The 20501-nt window shown below is 34.5% G+C and overlaps 1 protein-coding gene across 4 annotated transcripts in view; it reads right to left on the minus strand.

Moving 5' to 3' along the window:
- Window positions 1–2631: 2631 nt before the first annotated feature.
- LOC117170549 (methyltransferase-like protein 25) overlaps window positions 2632–20501 on the minus strand; it is a 146530-nt gene continuing 128660 nt past the window's right edge. For all 4 annotated transcript variants that reach the window (XM_033357361.1, XM_033357360.1, XM_033357359.1 and 1 more), the window contains one exon: window positions 2632–3043. In XM_033357361.1, coding sequence (XP_033213252.1) covers window positions 2810–3043 — 234 coding nt within the window. In that variant the 3' untranslated portion in view covers window positions 2632–2809. The remainder of the gene's footprint in view (window positions 3044–20501) is intronic.

Here is a 20501-nt window from a genome sequence, read left to right on the forward strand (position 1 = left end):
AACTCAGAGCATTCGATACAGTGACAATTCATACAACTTGCTAGCGTAATTACGCGACCGAGCAATGTATCGCCACTGCCCTGAGTCGAACGATTAATAAAACATCTATTTCCCGTTCACCCTGGGAATCATCACAACATCCCATAAACGCCGATTTTTCAATTTGTTAAATTATGTTTCTTTTCCGCAGAAGCAGCTAACGATGAATTCATTGCAAAGAAATTAAAAGTAACTCCAAACAGCCGAAAGAATGAGAGATGCGTAAAATTGAACACTACATGAGACACAGTTTTTAAATATTCATTTAGCAAAAACGAGGCTTTCACGCAGGGAGTAATTGAGTATATAGCCGATGTTCCCGATTCGGCTTTAGTTGGCGCACGATATCATGTTGAATGCTGTAAAAGAGTGGTTGAAGCACCAGTTGGAAATAAAAACGGACAACCGGCATCTGATGAAAGTGATAAAGCAATCAACGATATTTTGGACCATATTGAAGATAATGCTGGCGAGTGCCAATTTACATTGTCAAACCTGATGGAAAAAATTAAGGGTGATCACAAGCCCCAGGATACTACCGTTAAACAACGCTTGCTTTCCAAATATAAGAACGGTATCGTCCTGTTTGAAATGAAAGGTATTGCTCCCATTGTTTTCTTTAAGAATGTTACGGGGCACAAATTACTTGCAAATGCGTGGTATGAATCTAGAGCATCTGACACGAGAGAAGAAACATTGAGAGATCTACGTGAGGCCGCCGCTTTTATTGTCAAAGACATTCGCACAGAAAAGTAAAAGACGACTACACATGCTCTCCCGGACAAGTTTTTACAAGATGCTGAGACTCAGGTCCCAGCATCCTCTCGAGATTTCTTGTCAGAGGTGATAGTGCCATGCGATTATTTCGCCAGTTCCTCCTCGATCTTTCACGTCACTATTCCTCTTAGGAATCAGTGCTTTTACTTACAAAAAGTTTACTTTCAAAATTTGGATTGACATCTTACATAACGTTGGATTTTCTCACTCATATAAAAAAATTTCGACTTTTGAAACCTCATCCATTTAGTTAGGAGTCATGTCCGCCGTGTCTTTGTATTGACGATGTTTCCGACTGTGATCTAAACGTCGCACGAAAAAATTTGCATACAAAAGTTGTTGAAAAACTGCACCACTTTCATAATTTTCCACACTTTTTGTTTATTGCTAGCGACAAATAATTTTGTTAGAACAATATCAAGTAGACAAAAATGGTAGAGAATCCAATTATCTACAAACTTGCTACTTACCTTTTTATTCAGAAATGGAAAATGCAAAAGTAAATCGAGAAAAAAAAATAATAAAAGATGGCGGACAGTACTGCTAATTAGTTACTGGACTAAAATCTTACAGCTTTGCTGCTGCAAATTATATGTCTTTTTAACTGTTATTTTTCCAATTGTAAGCAGCTTCTCTTTTTATCTTAAAAGCCCATCGAAGAATGCTAGGTCCGACTGGGGGTCCGTAGGGTAAGACATCAGTTGCATGGCCTACATATATTGCATGTTGCATGTTGTGTGTGTATTCCATGCAACATGCAATATATGTAGGCCATGCAACTGACGTCTTAACCTACGGACCCCCAGTTGGACCTAGCACTATTCGATGGGCTCCGAGTGCACCCGGGTGGTCCTCTGGAATGCACCCTTAAGGCGCGAACCGGTTCGCGTTGCGTTGCACAGTAGAGCCAAGTAGGTTTGTGTCGACATCCACCTTGTGCGTCGTTCTAGCTTGCGGCAGAGAGCATTTAGTTGTCGGGGTATGGTGAGGGTACTCTGTTTGGTAGGGGTGTTCGGGCCACTCCAAGTCGAACTTGATCAGACTCCGATACTTGCCTACAGTGGCGTAGATCATTTTTTGTGGAATCTTTTTCTTGTACGGCTTTGTCTGTTGCACAACGTATGGTCTTCTTGTTTAAAAGGTAAGACGTCCATGAATGTTATTTTTAAGTGCAATTAGTTGTCGCGTGAATTCAGTTTATTTTTCCGTTTTCTCCATGGCAGATTGTTGTTTTATCGTGTCATTTTGAAATAAGAAGATATGAGTTTGATCTTCTCGTTCTTTTCTTTCACCTTTTAACCCATGAAATAAAAGGGAACCATTTGTTTATTGTCTCCTTTTAGAAATGATTTTGTAAGTTTGATCAATTTTATATGTGCGGTGCTTTGAGCAAATAAATAGCTTATTTATTGTTTAACTCTCGGAATGCTTTCGTTTCAATAATTTTTTAAAATTCCCTCAGCTTGTCTCTTTGCATCGGAAGACGTGAATGTTTGCTAATTCTTTCGTGTTTTTCTTCGTTTAGCATTTAATTTCTTAAATTAAAATGTTTGTTTCTTTCGTAAAAATCGGTCAAATTAAATATCTCTAAATTAGTTAGAATTTTATGTTGGATAAGATTTTATTCAGTTTCCTAGTTGATCCTGGAAGGAACTACGAAACGCCAAGGATTTTTGAGTGACAAAAGTCTAAAATCCTTGGGTTAAGTGTAAGAGTTGCCATACTCCTGATCGGTACTCTACATGTAGGAATAGAGTAAAATATGTCAAATATTTAAACAAATAGGTATAACGTTTTAAGGATAAATATTGTATATAATATCGTGTACAATTTTATATTATCAAAAATATTGTCTGAATTCACTGACTACAGTAATATAGAGTACAGAGCCTAAATGACATTTCGCTCTTTTTATGTAGTAACTCAAATCAGTACTTTTGGCACAAAATTACATTTCACTATATATTTAGCTATTAGGCTAGACAAAAAAAAATTATTTTGTTGCAATAATAGCATAATTTCTTGGAGATATTGCACAATCAAAAAATTTAACTACTGATGTTTTACAAGAGTGTCCTCTTCGTTGTATGTACATAACTATATCCAAAATGATGGCCGCTTCTATAACAGAGCTTAAGTGTATTCTTAGCAACTGAAAAACCTCAAACTTCCACTTGCTGCTTACATGAGATTTATAGAAATACTTCAAAAACTCAATAGACGGAATCTGAAACAAAAATGCACAAGTGAATAAAATGATTTAAATTAAATAATATACGCGCGATGTATATTGTATAAAATGGAATATGTAATTGGAAGTCATAATAACTCGGAATCAGGTGGATTAAATTAATTATGTTTATAATATATAAGCAGCTGCACAGTGATCATGGCACCATAACAGACTAACGAACTGTTAGTGATTGTAGGCGATAATAACTGGATACTTTCAGTATCGCGTACTTTACTTTCTCGATTCTTGATCTCAATTCTTAAGACGTATTAAAACTTTTGTATCGTTACTTTTTAGTCACCATCGAATGTCATTGATACTCTATGTGCAAACGATACTAACCAACGTTAACGAATGCTAGGGTCTGAGAACATGGTCTGAGAACCGCATAGTCCTTCTGGGAGCAACCGTTATCTAAAAATGACACCGACTCTTAGTAGAACCGCGGCAAGCGGTTTCATAGCTTTCTGCATCCATCACGCAAATGCTTTGGCATATCTTTGACACGCTGGTATAGCTTTATGGTTACGAACCAGTGATAGCTTCGCATCTCCGAAAGCACCGATCCCAAGGACAATTACTTTAACCGAATATTTTGGGTACAGTCGTTGCAGCTCACGTTTGCGGTCTTGATATTTCTCCTTCTTATCCTTCTCCTTAGCAGTAATGTTGCAGTCGGAGAACGATGTCAGGCCTTGAGTGTGTAACGGAGATGGTTGTCCGAAAATTGTAGTTCCAGAACATTTGGCACTTCTCGTTTTTGAAAATTGACTCTATCTCCCTCGGAGCGTTTGTCATGGAAGAGTCGCGGCCAACACCATAAAGCCGACAAAGATGGTAATAAAGCACTCTCAGGCCACATTATGTTAGTTAAAATACGCAGTCCCTTTGTGGGTGGGACACCCAAAAAGTATGTGTTCTAACTACTCAACGAATGCATAACACGCTCTGCATCTATCGCTGGGAACTTTTTGACATAAAATGCGGTCACGGTATACTACGATGGAAATTACAACGTCGTGGCACGCAAATATGAAACCCTCTCTACCTGAATTAAGCCCTGATGATTTGAGAAAAGAAAAAGTTTGCTCTTTTGACAAGGACTGGTATTCTACATTTCTGTACAAGTTTCCGTGAATTTTCTTTTCAATTTTTCAACATCTGCTATCTTCACTTCGGCTTTTAGAAAAGAAACATCAAGATAGAGTAATGCTCTTTCCTCACTTCTGATGTTAAAATGTAGGCCAAGGGTCTCGGCGGCCTGCTCTGCGGCTTTGTAAAAGAACGCTCATTTGCCAAATATCTAGTGATTCCTAACCATTTTTAGGAAAGGATCTCTACGACCGCATTCTGTATTTTATCCATAAGCATTTTAGCATTTCTTTGACGTGCAGACATGTTTTTCAGGCTATTAGCCAGTGCAAACTTGGTACCTCCAAGAGCACCGATGCACAGTGGGAAAAAATAACTTTTTTGTTTCGAAATAACGTACAGCCCAAAAATATTGAAAAAGCTGATAAGATTTCTAAGAGAGTTGTCGAGCCTGATTTTTGAATTGGGGATTTCAATTTTTTTATAAATAAACAATTATGACGAAAAAAATGGACATTTTTTCTATTTGACGTTCCCGGTCGTCGGCAATAACAGGAAAATGGTTGAAATCACCTAAGTTGCATAGGGCAACATTAGTTATAATTGTGTATATTCAACATTTTCGACAAAAAAATTCGTTTTTTTCTGTGTCAATTTTTTTAAAATTAGAACCCTTATGATAATTTTAGAAAAATCCAGCATTTGCTTATTAATCTTATAGTTTTTTAAGCAAATTTAATGAACAAATGCATTATTGAGGCATCTGTCGACGGAAAAATTAGTTTTTTTTTCTATTTCAACTTTTTTAATTAGGAACTTTATGATAACTCCAGCAAAATTAATAATTTTTGTATCAATTTTATGATTTTTTTAAACACATTTAACAAACAAATGCTTTATTGGGGCATCTGTCGATTGAATTTTTATTTTTTTGATTTTAGTCTTTTTAATTGGAAACTTAATAAAAATTGTATTGCCAATCATACTTAATTGATCAATTCTATAATGTTTCAAACAGATCTAATAAACATATGCGTTATTTGGGTATTTTTCGACAACATTTTTTTTCAATCTCAGTTCTTTCAGTTTAAGTTTCTTATTACTTTCATTCTTTTAATAAGGCTGCAGCTTCATGATCTAGTAGAATGACCTTTTTCTTCCATTTTTGTCTCAAATATACTATTTTTGGGTCAGTGTAAATCAACATTTTGCGCCCAAAATCTCTATTAGTAGTCTCTCCGCTACATTTTCAATTGCTGAATTCTCGGATACGTGTAAAGATTTTATTAGTCGCTTCTTAAGCTTCCTATTTTAATTCTCCAATAGGAACAAAAATGATTCCATAATTTTGGCACAGTGAAGATGGATTTTGTGAACCGTTACTGGCATATAATACCAACTGTAGAGGGTAATGTAAAGCTTTGCTGTTTTTCAACATAAGTTCTCGAGCCATGTTTTGTAATATCTACGATGAGTCCTATTTTAACGAAGAATTTTGTTTGAATTCCTTTTTTTTCAGTTTTTACCTGCTCTTTCTCACTTTCCGTTTTAGCTTGCCATTTACAGAAGATTAGACGATAGCCTATATGCAGAACACATTCCAACATGCGAACCCACTCATGCAACGTTGAAAGACCGAATTGGAAATTCTCTTTATTCTCTGGTATATCTTCAAGGGTCAGCAAGTGGTTTATTTGTGATGGTTTTGCACCACAAAAATGTAGCATCTGGCAGCTGAAGGAGTTTCGGAAAGATGTTGACAAACTTTTCCATCTAGCATAGTTAAGACAAACTCATAGGTGACAGTTATTGTGCAACGACTATTGGAAACCTTCATTTTTGTTAATTTTTTATCCTTTGTCTCTAGTGCTTGCTCATACATAAGTGGCCTACACAGTCTAGTGGACCAGGACTTTCATTTTCTCAAATTGTCATCGGTTCAGCACATTCTGAAAAATTTTTACAGTCGCGTTTGAAACATGATATATGCATGCGCAGTGGTACCATTGGCATAATTAATATACCTGCATCAGATTTTTCTTTTTGACTAAATTTCCGATTATACCGATTCTGGTCAGATGCGCCATCACAACCATATTTGTAAAGAAATTTTATTAGGACGTTCTTTTGTTTTACCAAATCCAGTGGCAAAATATTCGGGATTTCTAACATATGCCTCACTGTGTGATCACACAATTTTTGTAAATCAACTGTAACCACAGTCTCCGTTATTTTCTTGTTTGAATCCGAATAGTCTCGTATTAGTGCTTCGTAAGTTTAGTATCTTCAGATAAGCGATAACTTTTTCTAAAGTAGAAGGTATAGCCTGTTCATTCGTAATTTCTTCAATATCTATAGCATTTTCAATTTCAATTGGGGAGTAACTGTCCACAAGTGAGAGTGTTTGTCGTCCTTTGGTTGAATTTGAAACGTGTTCGGCATCTTCCGAAGATTTTCTGCCTGCTTTTGCAAAATCAAATATTATTACGAAGTCTGTCGATAATCATTTTTCGTTTGATTTATCAAACTTTTCTCAATTGTAAAATGAATTCTTCCATTTTCTTCCTTCAAAATTTGGCATAAAGTATCGCAACAATTTTCCATGCTCACATTTTGTTGCTTACTGTCCAACAAATTTTTCGAGCAAATGTGACCCAGTAAAATATGTGGGTCTTTACTGGAATTGCTTACCAGCAAATAACTTCTACCTTCATAAGCTTCTACCTTTGAAATTTATATAACCGTATGATGACAAAAACGTAGTTTTTTTCGAATTAATTTTTTACAACTAAATACTAAACATGCCCAAGAGACTCTTTTTTTATTTTGCAAATAATAATTAACACAAACAAAAGAACAAGAACAAAAAGAACAAAAATTTTAATTCCGTAAGAGGCAAAAAGAAAATATTAGATGCTTCAACGTACGTAGAAGTTTTTTATAAAGGACTCTGGTATTCGCCCATGACTGATTTCTAAACAGCAGTAACGCATTAATCTGGTAACAAGTGTTGTTAAAATAGAGACAAATTCAAATTACTCACTGTCATTGACGATGACACTTTCTCTTTTATTTTATAGTGCCGCAAAATGCGAATGATCTCTACTGACACGAATGCCAAAGATGCGAGAAAAATGGAGAAACAGTAGCATACCAGTGTTATCGTCATTAGTTTTGCCATAGCCTCAGAATAAGAAAAAAGAATTTTAAACAGCGCCAGAAATATTTTAAACGAATTCAAGAGTGTAGAAAAAAATGAATAGAGAAATCAAAGCTGAATTATTATTGTGCAACTTAATAAAAACGCTGAAATTGAAAAAGACGAAGAAGAAGAAGTTCCATAGAGAAATGACCAAATGATGCATCGTTCATTGAATTTCTTTAAAGAAATCATCAAATTTATCAAATAATTTTGAGTTTTGTGGCAATTATCAATAAGTTCCCAATTAAAAAGACTGATATTAAAGAAAAATAAATTTTCCATCAACAGATGCCCGAATAATGCATTTGTTTATTAAATTCGTTTTAAAAATATATATAAAATTTATTAGGCAATTATTAATTTTGCTGAAATCATCATTAAGTTCCTAATTAATAAGATTGACATCGATAAAAATGAATTTTTCAGTCCACATATGTTCAAATAATGCATTGGCTTGTTAAAATTATTTTAAAGAATCATGAAATTTATGAACTCATCATAAATGTTGCTGAATTTATTACGAGGATCCCAATTAAAAGTCTGAACCCGAAAAAAAGAACTTTTCCGTCGACAGATGCTCCAATAATGCATTTTTTAATTAAATTTGTTTAAAAAATTATAAAATTGATAAAAAAATTATGAATTTTGCTGAAGTTATCATGAAGTTCCTATTAAAAAAAGTTGAAATAGAAAAATCAAGAATTTCGCTGTCGACAGATGCCTCATTACTGCATTAAATTTGTTTATAATATAAACAATTCTTTATTTTTAAATTTATCTGCTATATCATTAGAGATTGTATCTTACCGACAGCAGATCAACCCTCAAAACCATCAAGGCAGAAAATCTACACAATATCGATCAAGTTAAGAATCTTCAATAACAGAAAATGCTTAACGTCTTAATAAGACTAGCTGAAAAATAATATTTTTCAAATTAAAATTATTTCTTGAAGAAATAATTTAAATTTGATAAACAATTATAATTTTCAGAAAATTTTTGTAAAATAATATTTTTATCATTCAAATTTCTTGCAATATAACTTGAAAAAACGTATGATTATGGAAAATCGTGGAAAACATTTTTTCAACAAATAATTTGTTTATAAAATTTTTTTTGTTTACTGTCTAATATTAGAACATCTTTAACTAATGTTACTCTATGCAACTTAGGCGACTTTAACAATTTTCCTGTTATTCACGAGCACCAAAAACGTCAATAGAAAAAATGACCATCTTTTCGTCATATTTGTTTATTTATAAAAAAATTGAAAACCTAATTCAAAAATCAGACTCGACAACTTTCTTAGAACTCTTATCAGCTGGTTTTTCATTTTTTGGGTTCAAATCGGTCAATATTTGTGGGCTGTACGTTATTTTGAACCAAAAAAGTCATTTTTTCCCACTGTGCGATGGTAAGGACCACTATCTCAATATAACATTCAGGTTATAATAGTCACATTCGACTTTGCCGTGATTAAAAATTAAGAGTTTGGCTTTCTTTCTACGCATCAACTTGTTTACGGAGTCAACAAAGAATGCGTCTAAAAAATGCCCCCAAAAAAATAAGGCGATTCTGGAACATCAGACAGACTATTTTACAACCTGCAGTGCAGATTCCAAAATTAAATGTGAAACATCTGATGACGAGTAAACTACATATAACGCAAAAACGAGACATTCAAGTATTTATCGAAACAGAAAACAGAAGTTTTGTAAATACTTTTATTTAATCAAGAACTGTCTTTAGTCTATTGTAAGAATGTTAATAGGCTTATAAACGAATTAAAACCAGAAGTTCAAAAAGATGGAGAATGGAGATTATTCATTGACTCCTCCAAACGAAGCCTGAAGCCTGTCTTATGACACAACACGAACGAGTATGCATCGATACTAATAGCTCATTCAAAAAAACACAATGAAAATTACAGTGATATGAAAATCGTCTTGGAAAAATTCAAGTACAAACAACATAAATCGCAAGATTGTGGATATTTCAAAGTTCTTACGATGCTTCTGGGATAACAATCAGGAAATATGAAGTGTCCTTGTTTCTTGTGCCTATGGGACAGCTGAGATCGTGGCAATCTAAAAGAAAAAGAATTAGTCACAAGAATATCACTTGAACGACGATGCAGAAATGTTATTAAAGAGCCAATAGTGGAACTATCAAACGTCCTTTTTCCACCTCTACACATCAAGTTGGATCTAATGAAAGAATTTATAAACTCACTAAATAAAGAAGTTGAATGTTTTCAGTATATACTGTCTCAGTTTCCACAATCGTCTGATGCTATGTTAAAAGAAGGAATAATTGGTGGACCTCAAATTCGAAAACTCTTGAAAGACGACGTTTTTGTTACTGAAATTACTTTGACTGAGAAAAAAGCATGGCTTGATTACAAAAACGTGGTTGAACGATTTCTCGGAATTGTTAAAAGCCCAGAATCGAAAAAACAGGTCTCAAGAATGGTCGATAGTTTAATACAATTGAAATATTTAATGTGCCTGAAGCTACATTTCATGGATTCTGATGTTGAGTACTTCTCTGAAAACCTTGGGGACTACAGTGAAGAACAGGGCGAAAGGTTCCACCAAGATATCAAAATGATAGACCAAAGACATCAAGGTAGATGGGATGAAAATATGATGACGGCCTACTGTTGGATGTTAAAATAAGATTTGCCTCAGAACAAAAGAGACTATCTAGTCAACGGCTACAATTTCCACTGATTCATCAGTGAAAAGTGTACTACTGAGGAATACGTGAGAATCGAGTGATTTTGATTCAGGGAGTACCTTTATGCAAAACAAACGCTAACTTGACTTACGTATCGAATTTGATGCTGGAAGCACACAAATCTAATTTTGTCCTGCAAAGCACTGCTCAGACAATTTTGTTTTAAGGTTATATTCAAAATTTTCTAGTTAATTACACTAAACTGATATTGATTATTTAAACTATTTCGATTAAAAAATTACGAGGTTTACCTTTTTTTGACGAGTCAATTTTTTTACGGAGTCATCTAATTCAATTTTTTTAATTCAACTATTCAATGACTCGTTTCTATGTCACTTTCTAAATCTATAAGAACTATTAATCATTTAAATAATTTCGATTTAAGATTAAGGGTTTGTTTTTCTTTCTACAACTTAATTTTGATACAAAATGAACAAAGAACGCCTATTCAATGATTCTTTTCCATGTTGCTTTGTAACTTCACAAGAAGTATTAATTATCACAGGACCACAAACTGCCTAAGCCTGCAGTATTAGATGTCCGTTTGACTCCATCAGGACATCAAGGGTAGCTGAAGGTCAAACCAACCAAATTCTTCGCTCACCAAATAAATCAGGGTACCTTTAGATTAAAGTGGTCGCTGAATTCGATTCCGGTGTCCGTTTTACACCGGTAGATCAGTATCAAGGTCAGTTCAAGGGCAAACTTACGAAATGTATCGCTTACCAACTAAATTAGGATAAATTCAGGTTCAAGTGATCGCTGAATTCGAATCTGGTGTTCTTTTGACGCCAGCAGGTCAGTATAAAGGTCAGTTCAAGGTGAACCTACAAAATTAATCGCTCACCAATCAAACCAGGGTACTTTCAGGTTCAAGTTGTCGCTGTATTCGAATCTGGTGTGCGTTTGACACCGGCAGGTCAGTATGAAGGTCAATTCAAGGTCAAACCTACATATTGAATAAATTAAATTTAAACTAGTTCAAGACAGCGTGAGAAACGCTTTAAATTCAGTTGAAGTGGTTTTAGCGTTACACATTCTGAACCACGTGGAGGTACCACTTCTTTCAGAACTTACCCTTTACAGAAACGTGGGCGCCAACGCCAGGCTTATACGATGTTTCAAGTATGATGCTACACATAAATAAAAATGTGATGCTTGTTTGAAACGACTTATTTTTTCTGGAGAACACGTCTTTTTTAACTCAGATGCTCTTCGAATACTCTTTCGTTTACAAACGGTCTTCATACCCCTTTTTAGGTACCAGCAATAGTCAGACATCATATGAGTATCCCATACACCTTGATATCTATGCTTCATGTCTTTAAAGTCATGATGGAACCTTTCTCCCTTCATCAAACACCCTAACTTTTCAAAAATTTTAACCATTTTAGCAACTATTTCTTTGTAGCTCGGGTGTTTATGATTTCCTAAAAACCTGGAGGAAACTTGTCTAAAGCTTTTCCATGCTTCCTTTTCATCACTAGTCATTCTTCGCTTAAATTCATCATCGTTTAGCAGAGCTCTAATTTGCGGATGGTCAAATACTCCTTTTATTTTAGCATCGGCAAGTTTAGGAAACTTCTCAAAGACATACTTATAAACATTACTGTCTGTTTTTCTCATTGCCTTAAAAACTTGTTTCACTAAGCCGAGTTTTACATGCAATGGTGGTAAGAGCACTTTTTTTGGATCTACTAAATATTTATTTATAACATTAAATGATCCTAGATTAAGATTTTCTCGAAGAGTCCAATTTTTTACATAATGCTGCTAACGAGCTCGGCTATCCCATTCACATATAAAACATTTATGTTTTGTAAATCCACTCTGAAGTCATAGCATTCTTGATATGATTCTGACATCTCCGCAGAGCTGCCATTTGTAGCTATTGTAATTCAATTTATTCAGAAGAAACTCAAGATTCTCGTCTTTTTCGCTGAGTGTAACAGGGTGTGCAACTGGCAGAGTTGCATATTTATAAACATTATGCAACAAAACGCCTCTTAAACTTCTTGCAGACGAATCTATGAATAGTCGCCACTCGTTAGCATTATAAGGTATGCCTTTAAATTTTTCAACTAATGCCTTTACATTATCACAATATACTAAGTCGACTGAAGAAAAAAAATTCTAAAAGGCGTATCTCGATCACGGTAAAAGCTAATCTTAGTGTTAGGTGCTTAACAATTTTTTTCTTTCAGTCTTGATGCTAGGAGTTCTGCACTTTCCTCAAAAAGACCTAGATCTCGAATTAGATCGCTTAGTTCTTCTTGACTAAAATTTCCTTTTTTTTCAAATTTCACTATCCGATGCGGACTCTTTCTCTAGATCATCTTCTCTACCTTCTTGATTTTCTGACTCTTCCATACCTTCTGCATTGTTTAAATTGTCCTGATTGTTGCATTGATTTGTTTCCATAGAGCTATCTCTTTCAACGTTGCTGGTATATACTGGATACGTAACTAAATCAATAACAGGGTAAATCAACGTATGTAAATTCTTTGAATTCAAACCTTCCGTCCTGCATGAGCAAAAGTAATAATCCGTTTCATGACTTGAAGGTTCACGCCAAATAATCAGTAGAGAAATAGGAAATTTTTTTCATTGTCTTTGCAATGTCTACTAATGTAACTTAGACAAGTTGAAAAAATGATAGGAGGAATCTAAGAATGATCAAGACTTTCTTTTGCGCCACCATAACAATTAATGTACATATTTTTTACAGCATCTGTTAAAGACCTTCTATTTTTGGGTATAATGTATCTACCACATACGAAACAAAATGTGCATAGACTATCACAAAGTGGCAAGGTAAAGGAGACAAGGTGGTTTAAAGGGATATTTCCAAAAAATAAAACTGATTTAAATTTATACCGGATACATTCTTCAAAAAACCTACTTACGCAAATATCAATCTAGCACTGAGACTAGTCTTAACCTATATACAATCTTAAGAAAAGTTGACCCAAATGATAAATTTTTACTACCCAAAATAGATTTCTTCGATGAATACTGCATAAAACTTTACTATTGATGTTTACTATTAATATCATTAAAAGTTAGTCAAAACCTACATGAGATTCAAACCACTAAAGCCGGGATGTAAAAACTAAGTCGTGAACGTCTGCATTCAAATTGATGCCTGGGCGTTCGAAGAAATTTCCTCCAGAACCTAACATTTGGAAGTTGCATGAGGAAGTAATAATTTTATTCTAAATGACTATCTATTCGACATACATTTTAATCAGTTTCATTTTTTTGGAAATATCCCTTTAAACCACCTTCTCTCCTTTACCATGCCACCTTGTGATAGTCAAGACACAATTTATGTCGTATGTGGTAGATATATTATACCCAAAAATAGAAGGTCTTCAACAGATGCTGTAAAAATATGTTCATTAATTGTTATGGTGGCGCAAAAAAAGTCTTGACCATTCTTGCATTCCTCATATCATTTGTTCGACTTGCATAAGTGACATTCGCAGACATTGCAAATACGACGGAAAAAACTTCGTATCTCTCTGCCTATGATTTGGCTTGAACCTTGAAGTCATTAAATCATACTTTATACATCACATGAGCCTGGCGCTGTCACCCCCGTTTCTGTAACGGGTAACTTCTGAAAGAAGTGGTACCTCTGCGTGGTTCAGAATGGGTATGCAATTATGCATATGCTTTCCATAGCTTTCGATATCACTGATTTCAAATCTGGTACTATTTTTGCAATAAAAAATTATTTAAAAAATTTATTTAATAAAAACTATTGCAAACTTACTTTTTTCCAAGATTCATCAGATTTTCATAGTTCAAGCGGTCGGAAATCACGAATTTCACATCAGATTTACAACAATCATTTGTTTGATAAAAAGAGATATGTCGGGTTTCACTCGTGTAAAAAACTACGAATTTTTTGCCGACGTTTCGTGAACATTTCAGTTCACATCTTCAGGGCTGACCTGAAACTGAGATATCAGGTCATGATGTTCTTAGGTATACGCTCTACGATACCTGTGATTGGCCAGAGCGCCCCACCGTGGGGACTGGTCGTACTTGATTGGCCAATTAAGTCTTTTTTAAAAAATCAGGGAGAACGGAAAGCCAAATCGGATTGGTATTACATCCATTGTCCCTACTGATGTTATTAGGGTATTTTAAGATTTCTATTGCTTCTCTATGTTTTATTGAAAATTTGTTGTGCGTTTTTGCAATGACTATTATTTCATCAAATAAAATGTAATGTCCTGTTTCGATATGATGACCAGCTAGTGCTTATTGCGTGAAATGTTTTATCCTGACTTTACTCTCATGTTTCTTAATACGCTGGCTCACCGCTCTCCCGGTTTCTCCAATATAGACTTTGCCACAAGTTTTAAATAAAGTTCAGAAAATGAGAGTACTTACGCCTAGTCAACTATGCCAGGTCCATACAAGCCACCTTCCTCATTCACGTGAAAAATAAGCCTAAAATCGACACCGGTTTCACCACCGCAGAGCACCCAGCCGCTGCAGCCCAGCGCGTTTGACATCGCTCCATTGAACGGCCTATAGCTTTCGAAATTTTTGATATTTTGCCTTGAAATTTTCCAGGTATATTTTTGAAACATATATCTATCCGAAAATGCAAAAAGAAAAACAACGATTCTCATTAGCTTGCTGAGATTCAGGATCGACAAATGGTATCGGCGTTATAGGATTTGATATTACTACTAGTGTGTTATGTCTAAATGATAATTGAGCGGCCTTCAATCGTACGACCGGGGAAGCTTCTTTTTCAGGTCTGGTTCGTAACACTCGTTTTGACTCTACAAACTGGACTGTTTTTGCACGCTTTTGCATTGTAGGACTCGTGGTGGCGTCCGGCCGGCGAGCTTGTTGGTGGTTTAAAGACCCTGGTCTCAGTAATGTTTATAGGGGTCTAGTCGCCGTAGTGGGCAAGGACCATTGATGCTGACTCGATGTAGATGGGGAATCAACAGGGGCGACAACTGGAGTTGGTGTTGAATAGGGTAGTTGGTGAGGGTATCCGAAGTTTAGTGGAAACGTGGACGGGGGGGGGGGGGGGGGGATATTGCGCGAAGTAAGGATGAGGGTAATTGTGAAAAGGTGGATAGAATTGAGGATAAGGGGGGTGCTGAGGACTTATTGCCTAATCACGAAGGTCAAGAGACGTTCTGTCTGGTTGTCTGGATTTATTCGAATCGTCTAGATGTCGAGTATAAGGATTACGTGACCTTTCCCTATCAACCACCCTGTCGTGTCAAGCGACGTGATAAGTAGTTGCCTTCATTTTTTCCTTATATTTCTGCCTCTCCTTTACGTATAAGATATGTTCATACGCGTCATTGAGGTCTTTAAGGTTACGCGTATCCACAAAGATAGACATTTAATTTGTAAGTTAAGGATCGCTTCAAAGCACCATTGGTACTTCTTGCTAGGAGCAAATCGCTTCTTAAGATGAGATATTAATTCGTTTGGGTTAGCGAATTGCTTATCCCGGACGCTCTCACGTGCGATTCCCTTCTGATTACTCAATACGATTTTATTAAAGGCATGTTCGGTGTTTTCCGTTAAATACACCGCGCCGTTTTGAACATCTTGGACGAATTCTTTTAATGGTGGATTCTGCCCATCGAAAGTAGGAATATGAAAGGTACTCTGCTGTAACGTCAAACCTTCTAACGCCGTAGCCATCACTACAATAACATCTAACGCCATTTTCGACATGCTTTTTTCGTCAGGATTTGAATTACTGGCGTCAATATTTAGCATATTGAAATTAGCGCAATTAGGTGGTGTTGCGAGTAAAGCAAAGTGTTGACCACGTTGAAATTCCGAATTTTATCCCCGAAGATGTAGATACTAGATCTTTAATCGCGGTTGATCTAGTTTCACCGCCCCGGAATAGAATACGTGGGTAAGGTCGACAAGGTACTCACAGCGTAAGACTTTATGTGGCCTGGTTATTTACAGTCCCCGTTAGTACACATACAGGGTGCCCCAGGAGAATTGTCGTTCCTTGTAATGAGAAATAGAAAAAAAATTCAAGTCAAAAAGTCCCAAGAAATGTTTGGGTCCGGTGCGTATTTTGGGTACTGCAGGTCATTGAAATTGCATGTAGGTGAACAGTTAGTTGTAAGTGTGCGTGCGAGTCCGGAGAACAAGATCTCCTATAGCGGTAACTCCATCTTGCTTCGAGCATTTAAAAAAAAAGAAAGGAACAAAGAAACAAAAATGCGATTAGGAATGTATTTGCCTGTTTAAATCGAGTGGGCTTCAGTTCGATCGAACCGTAAAATAACTTTGCAACAAAATTAATTTTTATATTTAAACATACTCGAGATTAAACAATGGCTCACCGAAATTCGGTGCATGGAAAAAATGGATATCTTGGCCAAGTTAACCGAAATTTGGTGAGCGTGGCACAAATAATTTCAGTGAGCCTAGATAATTCGCATATTATTGCAAATAATCAATGACCGTCCAAACTATTAACCTTGATTCATATAAAATTCAATCCAATGTATTGAGTTCTCTGAATTCTTCTGAAAGCATTGAATTCTCTTCAACTATTTCCAAAGTCATCACCGGTGGCCAACGGTTTAACTACTCGTGAATGAGGATTTACACGCTTTTTCATTCTGAAGAATTCTGTAGAATTCTTTAATTCAATTGAAATCTTTTTAAAGTTTTTGAATTCCCTTGAATCTTTATAATTCACGTTGAATTATTGTAAATTCCTTAAAGTATTTTGAATTCTGCCCAATTCTCGATTTCTTGGACTTCACATGTAATATTTTGAATTCTTTTAAAGATTTCAAAGAATTCTTTCGAAATATTTAGGATATAACTTTATTTATTTTTATTTTTCTGAATTCTTCTGAAAGAAAGGAATTCTTTTCAACTATTTCCAACGTCCTCACCTTGGGTCAAGGGGTTAACTACTCGTGAATAAGGACTTACACATTTTTTGGATACTGAAGAATTCTGTAGAAGTCTATGAATTGAGTTGAAACCTTTAAAAACTTTTTAGAATTCCCTTAAAATCTTTAGAATTAACGTTTAATTGTTGTGAATCCCTTCAAGCCTTTTGAATTCTGCACAATTCTCTCAGATTTCTAGAATTCACGTGTTATCTGTTTAATTACCTTAAAGATTTTAAAGAATTCTCTTGAAAAACTTAGGACGTAACTTGATTTATTTTTAATTTTCTGAATTATTCTCAAAACATAAAATTTTTTCGACTATTTCAAAATTTAGCAACTTTGATTGATAGATGAACAGCTACTGGATTTTTCACGCGTTTTTCTTTAATTTTGCATTATTCTGTTTAAATTTAAATCTTTTAAATCTTTCAGCACTTTTTTTAATTCTCATAAAACCATTAGAATTCAGGATGAATTATTGCAGATTCCTTCAAGTCTTTTGAATTTTGCAGAATTCTCTCGGTTTCATAAGATTCATTTGTAATATTTTGAATTCTTTTAAACATCTTTGAATGCTCTTGAATAATTCAGGATATAACTTGATTTATTTTTAATTTTCTAAATTCTTCCCAAAACATGAAATTTTTTCAACTATTTCCAAATGCATCAACTGTACTCGCCCGCTTAAGTACTACTTGATTAGGATGGACACGTTGTTTTTTAGTTCTACAGAATTCTGTATAAATCTTTGTATTTCTCTCGATATGCAGGCAGTTTTTTAAAATGTATGACAGTTCAAAAATGCAACTTCTTGAATTTTGTTTGTGTTTGTAAAAAAGGCCAGTTAATCTAAAGGAATAAAGTAGGTCAAGAGTGAGCAAAGTTTATCGTTTGTGGTTTATATTTGTTATAATCTATTTATTTATTTCAATCTTCCAGTGGGAAAGTTTTGTTTTAAAATCTGGCTATCTGTCAAGGTAAATGAATGTATTGTAATGTATTGTAATGTATGAAAAATGATCCCGTGAGTGTATTTATTTGATATTTTCTCTAATATGTAAATATCTAAAAGAATGAGTTTAGTTCGTAATAATTTCTATTTAAAAGAAATTCAAACGAATTTTAACACTTTCAAATATTTTTTTCTGCAAAAAAAAGATATTGATATGTCCTTATTTTGTGTGCGCCTATCTACATGAAAAATAAAATGTTTCCAATCTGCCAGATAGATTAGATTCTTTTGTGCTCACTGAATTAAAGTTTTGGAATTTCTGTTTGTATTCGTATTCACATTTATTTTAGTTTCCTTTAATTTAATTTATTTTTTTGTTCTCGTTCGTATTCTTTTCTGTTTATTTGCCGTTCCTTTACATTTTGGCCTTTGCATTCTTGTATCACTTCCTAATAGCCGCTTACACCTATCAGGAGTAGGCCGAAATGCACCTTATTTACGGGGAGTGTCTGAGTAATGGAGCAAAAGCAGCTCGAGTGTATGCTCAACGGTACCCCAATCGCAAAAATCAAGCAAATCCGCGAGCCTTTATCCATTTGCATCGGCGATTCATGAAAACTGGTCAGTTAGTTCCTCAATGTGGTCGGGAACATGGGCTACCTGCAGATCAAGACAGACATTATGTTCTAGAGAATTCAGAGGTGACACGAAACGCGGGTTCTAGTACCAGAATTCAGAAAAGTTCAAGCTTTCTGAAAAATTAAAAGAATCTTTGAGAATTCATAGTATTTATTAGAATTCGAAGAATTTGGAGGATTCAAACAAATGGGGAAGACCTGGAGTATTCAAAAGATGGAAACTTAACTTCTGGTCCGGTTTGGTTTGGAAATAAAGTGATTGGTCCCTATCTGCTTCCCGAGGTTTTAGACGTAAGTATTCTACTCTTGTTGTAAATTTTTCTTTGTACTTCTTTTGGATGCCAACTTGAAAATATATTTCCTGCGCTCAAAAGATTCGAATTATTTTAACATTTTCTCCTCGTCTTACTCTACATATTCTAAATTATCTCGCTTATAAAACTTTCTTACATTGCAGGGAGAAATGTATGCAACTTTCTTGCGAGAAGTTGTGCAGAGCTCAACTCTGCACAACTCTGCCACAAAAATAGGAGCATGTACAAGCATCTATTTACAAATCCGTGAATTCGTATGTATTCACTGCTTAAAAGAAAGCTTCGAATGTATAAAGAAAGAATTTTTAATTATAAGAAAAAAGGAAGCATTATTACATTAAATTACATTTTATATTAAATTATATTTTGAAATGTCTAATGAATTTCTTTTCTTTAAACCCTAAAAAAATGATTTCAAAAGTCAATTTAGTAAACTAGTTTTTAAAAATTATTATTAACAATTTAAGTGTTACTAATTTGTACTGGTGTGAGGATAAGCCACTGAAAATCCTCTAAAAAGGTCGACGTTTTCAATCCCCCTCATTCTGTTTATAACAAAAATTATTTAAAAATTACATTCAATTATAACTGCAGTTATAACCGCACCCAAAAAAACTATTTTTTAATTTTTGATACCTGTGTACACCTGTCAGATATGATTAAATGACGAAATGCAATGACTAGTCGAATAATTGTGACTGGATCGGTCCCCATGGAGGTGACCACTAGCAATCTTCATGTTCTAAATTAAGAGATTCAAGGAATCAAAGACAATTCATTTGCTTTATGAGAATTCGGAGAATTCAAAATAATTAAAGTTGTATTCAAGCGATTTTAACTAATTGAAGGAATTGAATAAATTTATAAGACTTCAAAGAATTCAGAAGAGTTCAAGCTTTCTGCAAAATTAAAAAAATCTTGGATAATTCATAGTATTCATTAGAATTCGAAGAATTCGGAGAATTGAAAGGAATGAAGAAGACCTGGAGTATTCAAAAGAGTTCAAAACATTTAAAAATAATTCAAAGGATAACCAGTCAGTTCTAAGAAATCGAGAGAATTCTGCAGAATTCAGAAGCGTTGAAGAAATTTAAAACAATGTAACGTATACTCTAAAGATTTAAAGAAAATTTTTAGAAATCTTTAAAATAATTCAAATGACTTCAATTGAATTGAAGATTTATTAAGAATTCTGCAGCATTAAGAAAAAATGAGTGCATCCTAATTCAGTAGTAGTTCACCGTCGACCAAAACTGATTTATTTGGAAATTGTTAAAAAGAATTTAATGTTTTCGGAAGAATTTAGAACATTCAAAGTAAATCAATTTGTATTCTGAATTATTGAAGATAATTCAAAGACCTTTAAAAGAATTCAAGAAAGAAATTGAGAGAATTCTGCAGAATTCAACAGACTTGAAGTTGCTAAGGACCCCGCACACATCTATGGAAAATATGGTCCCGGTCAAATTGGCTAAAGCTGTAGTATAGTGTTATTATTATTATTACACCATTAAGCCATTTCCCTTTCGGGGTAGGCGTGACTCACTCGGCAGGGGAAAGGAGTAGTGTGTGGATGGGATAGAGATTTT

The sequence above is a fragment of the Belonocnema kinseyi genome, chromosome 4 (genome assembly GCF_010883055.1).
Source record: "Belonocnema kinseyi isolate 2016_QV_RU_SX_M_011 chromosome 4, B_treatae_v1, whole genome shotgun sequence".
Taxonomy (NCBI): Eukaryota; Metazoa; Arthropoda; class Insecta; order Hymenoptera; family Cynipidae; genus Belonocnema; species Belonocnema kinseyi.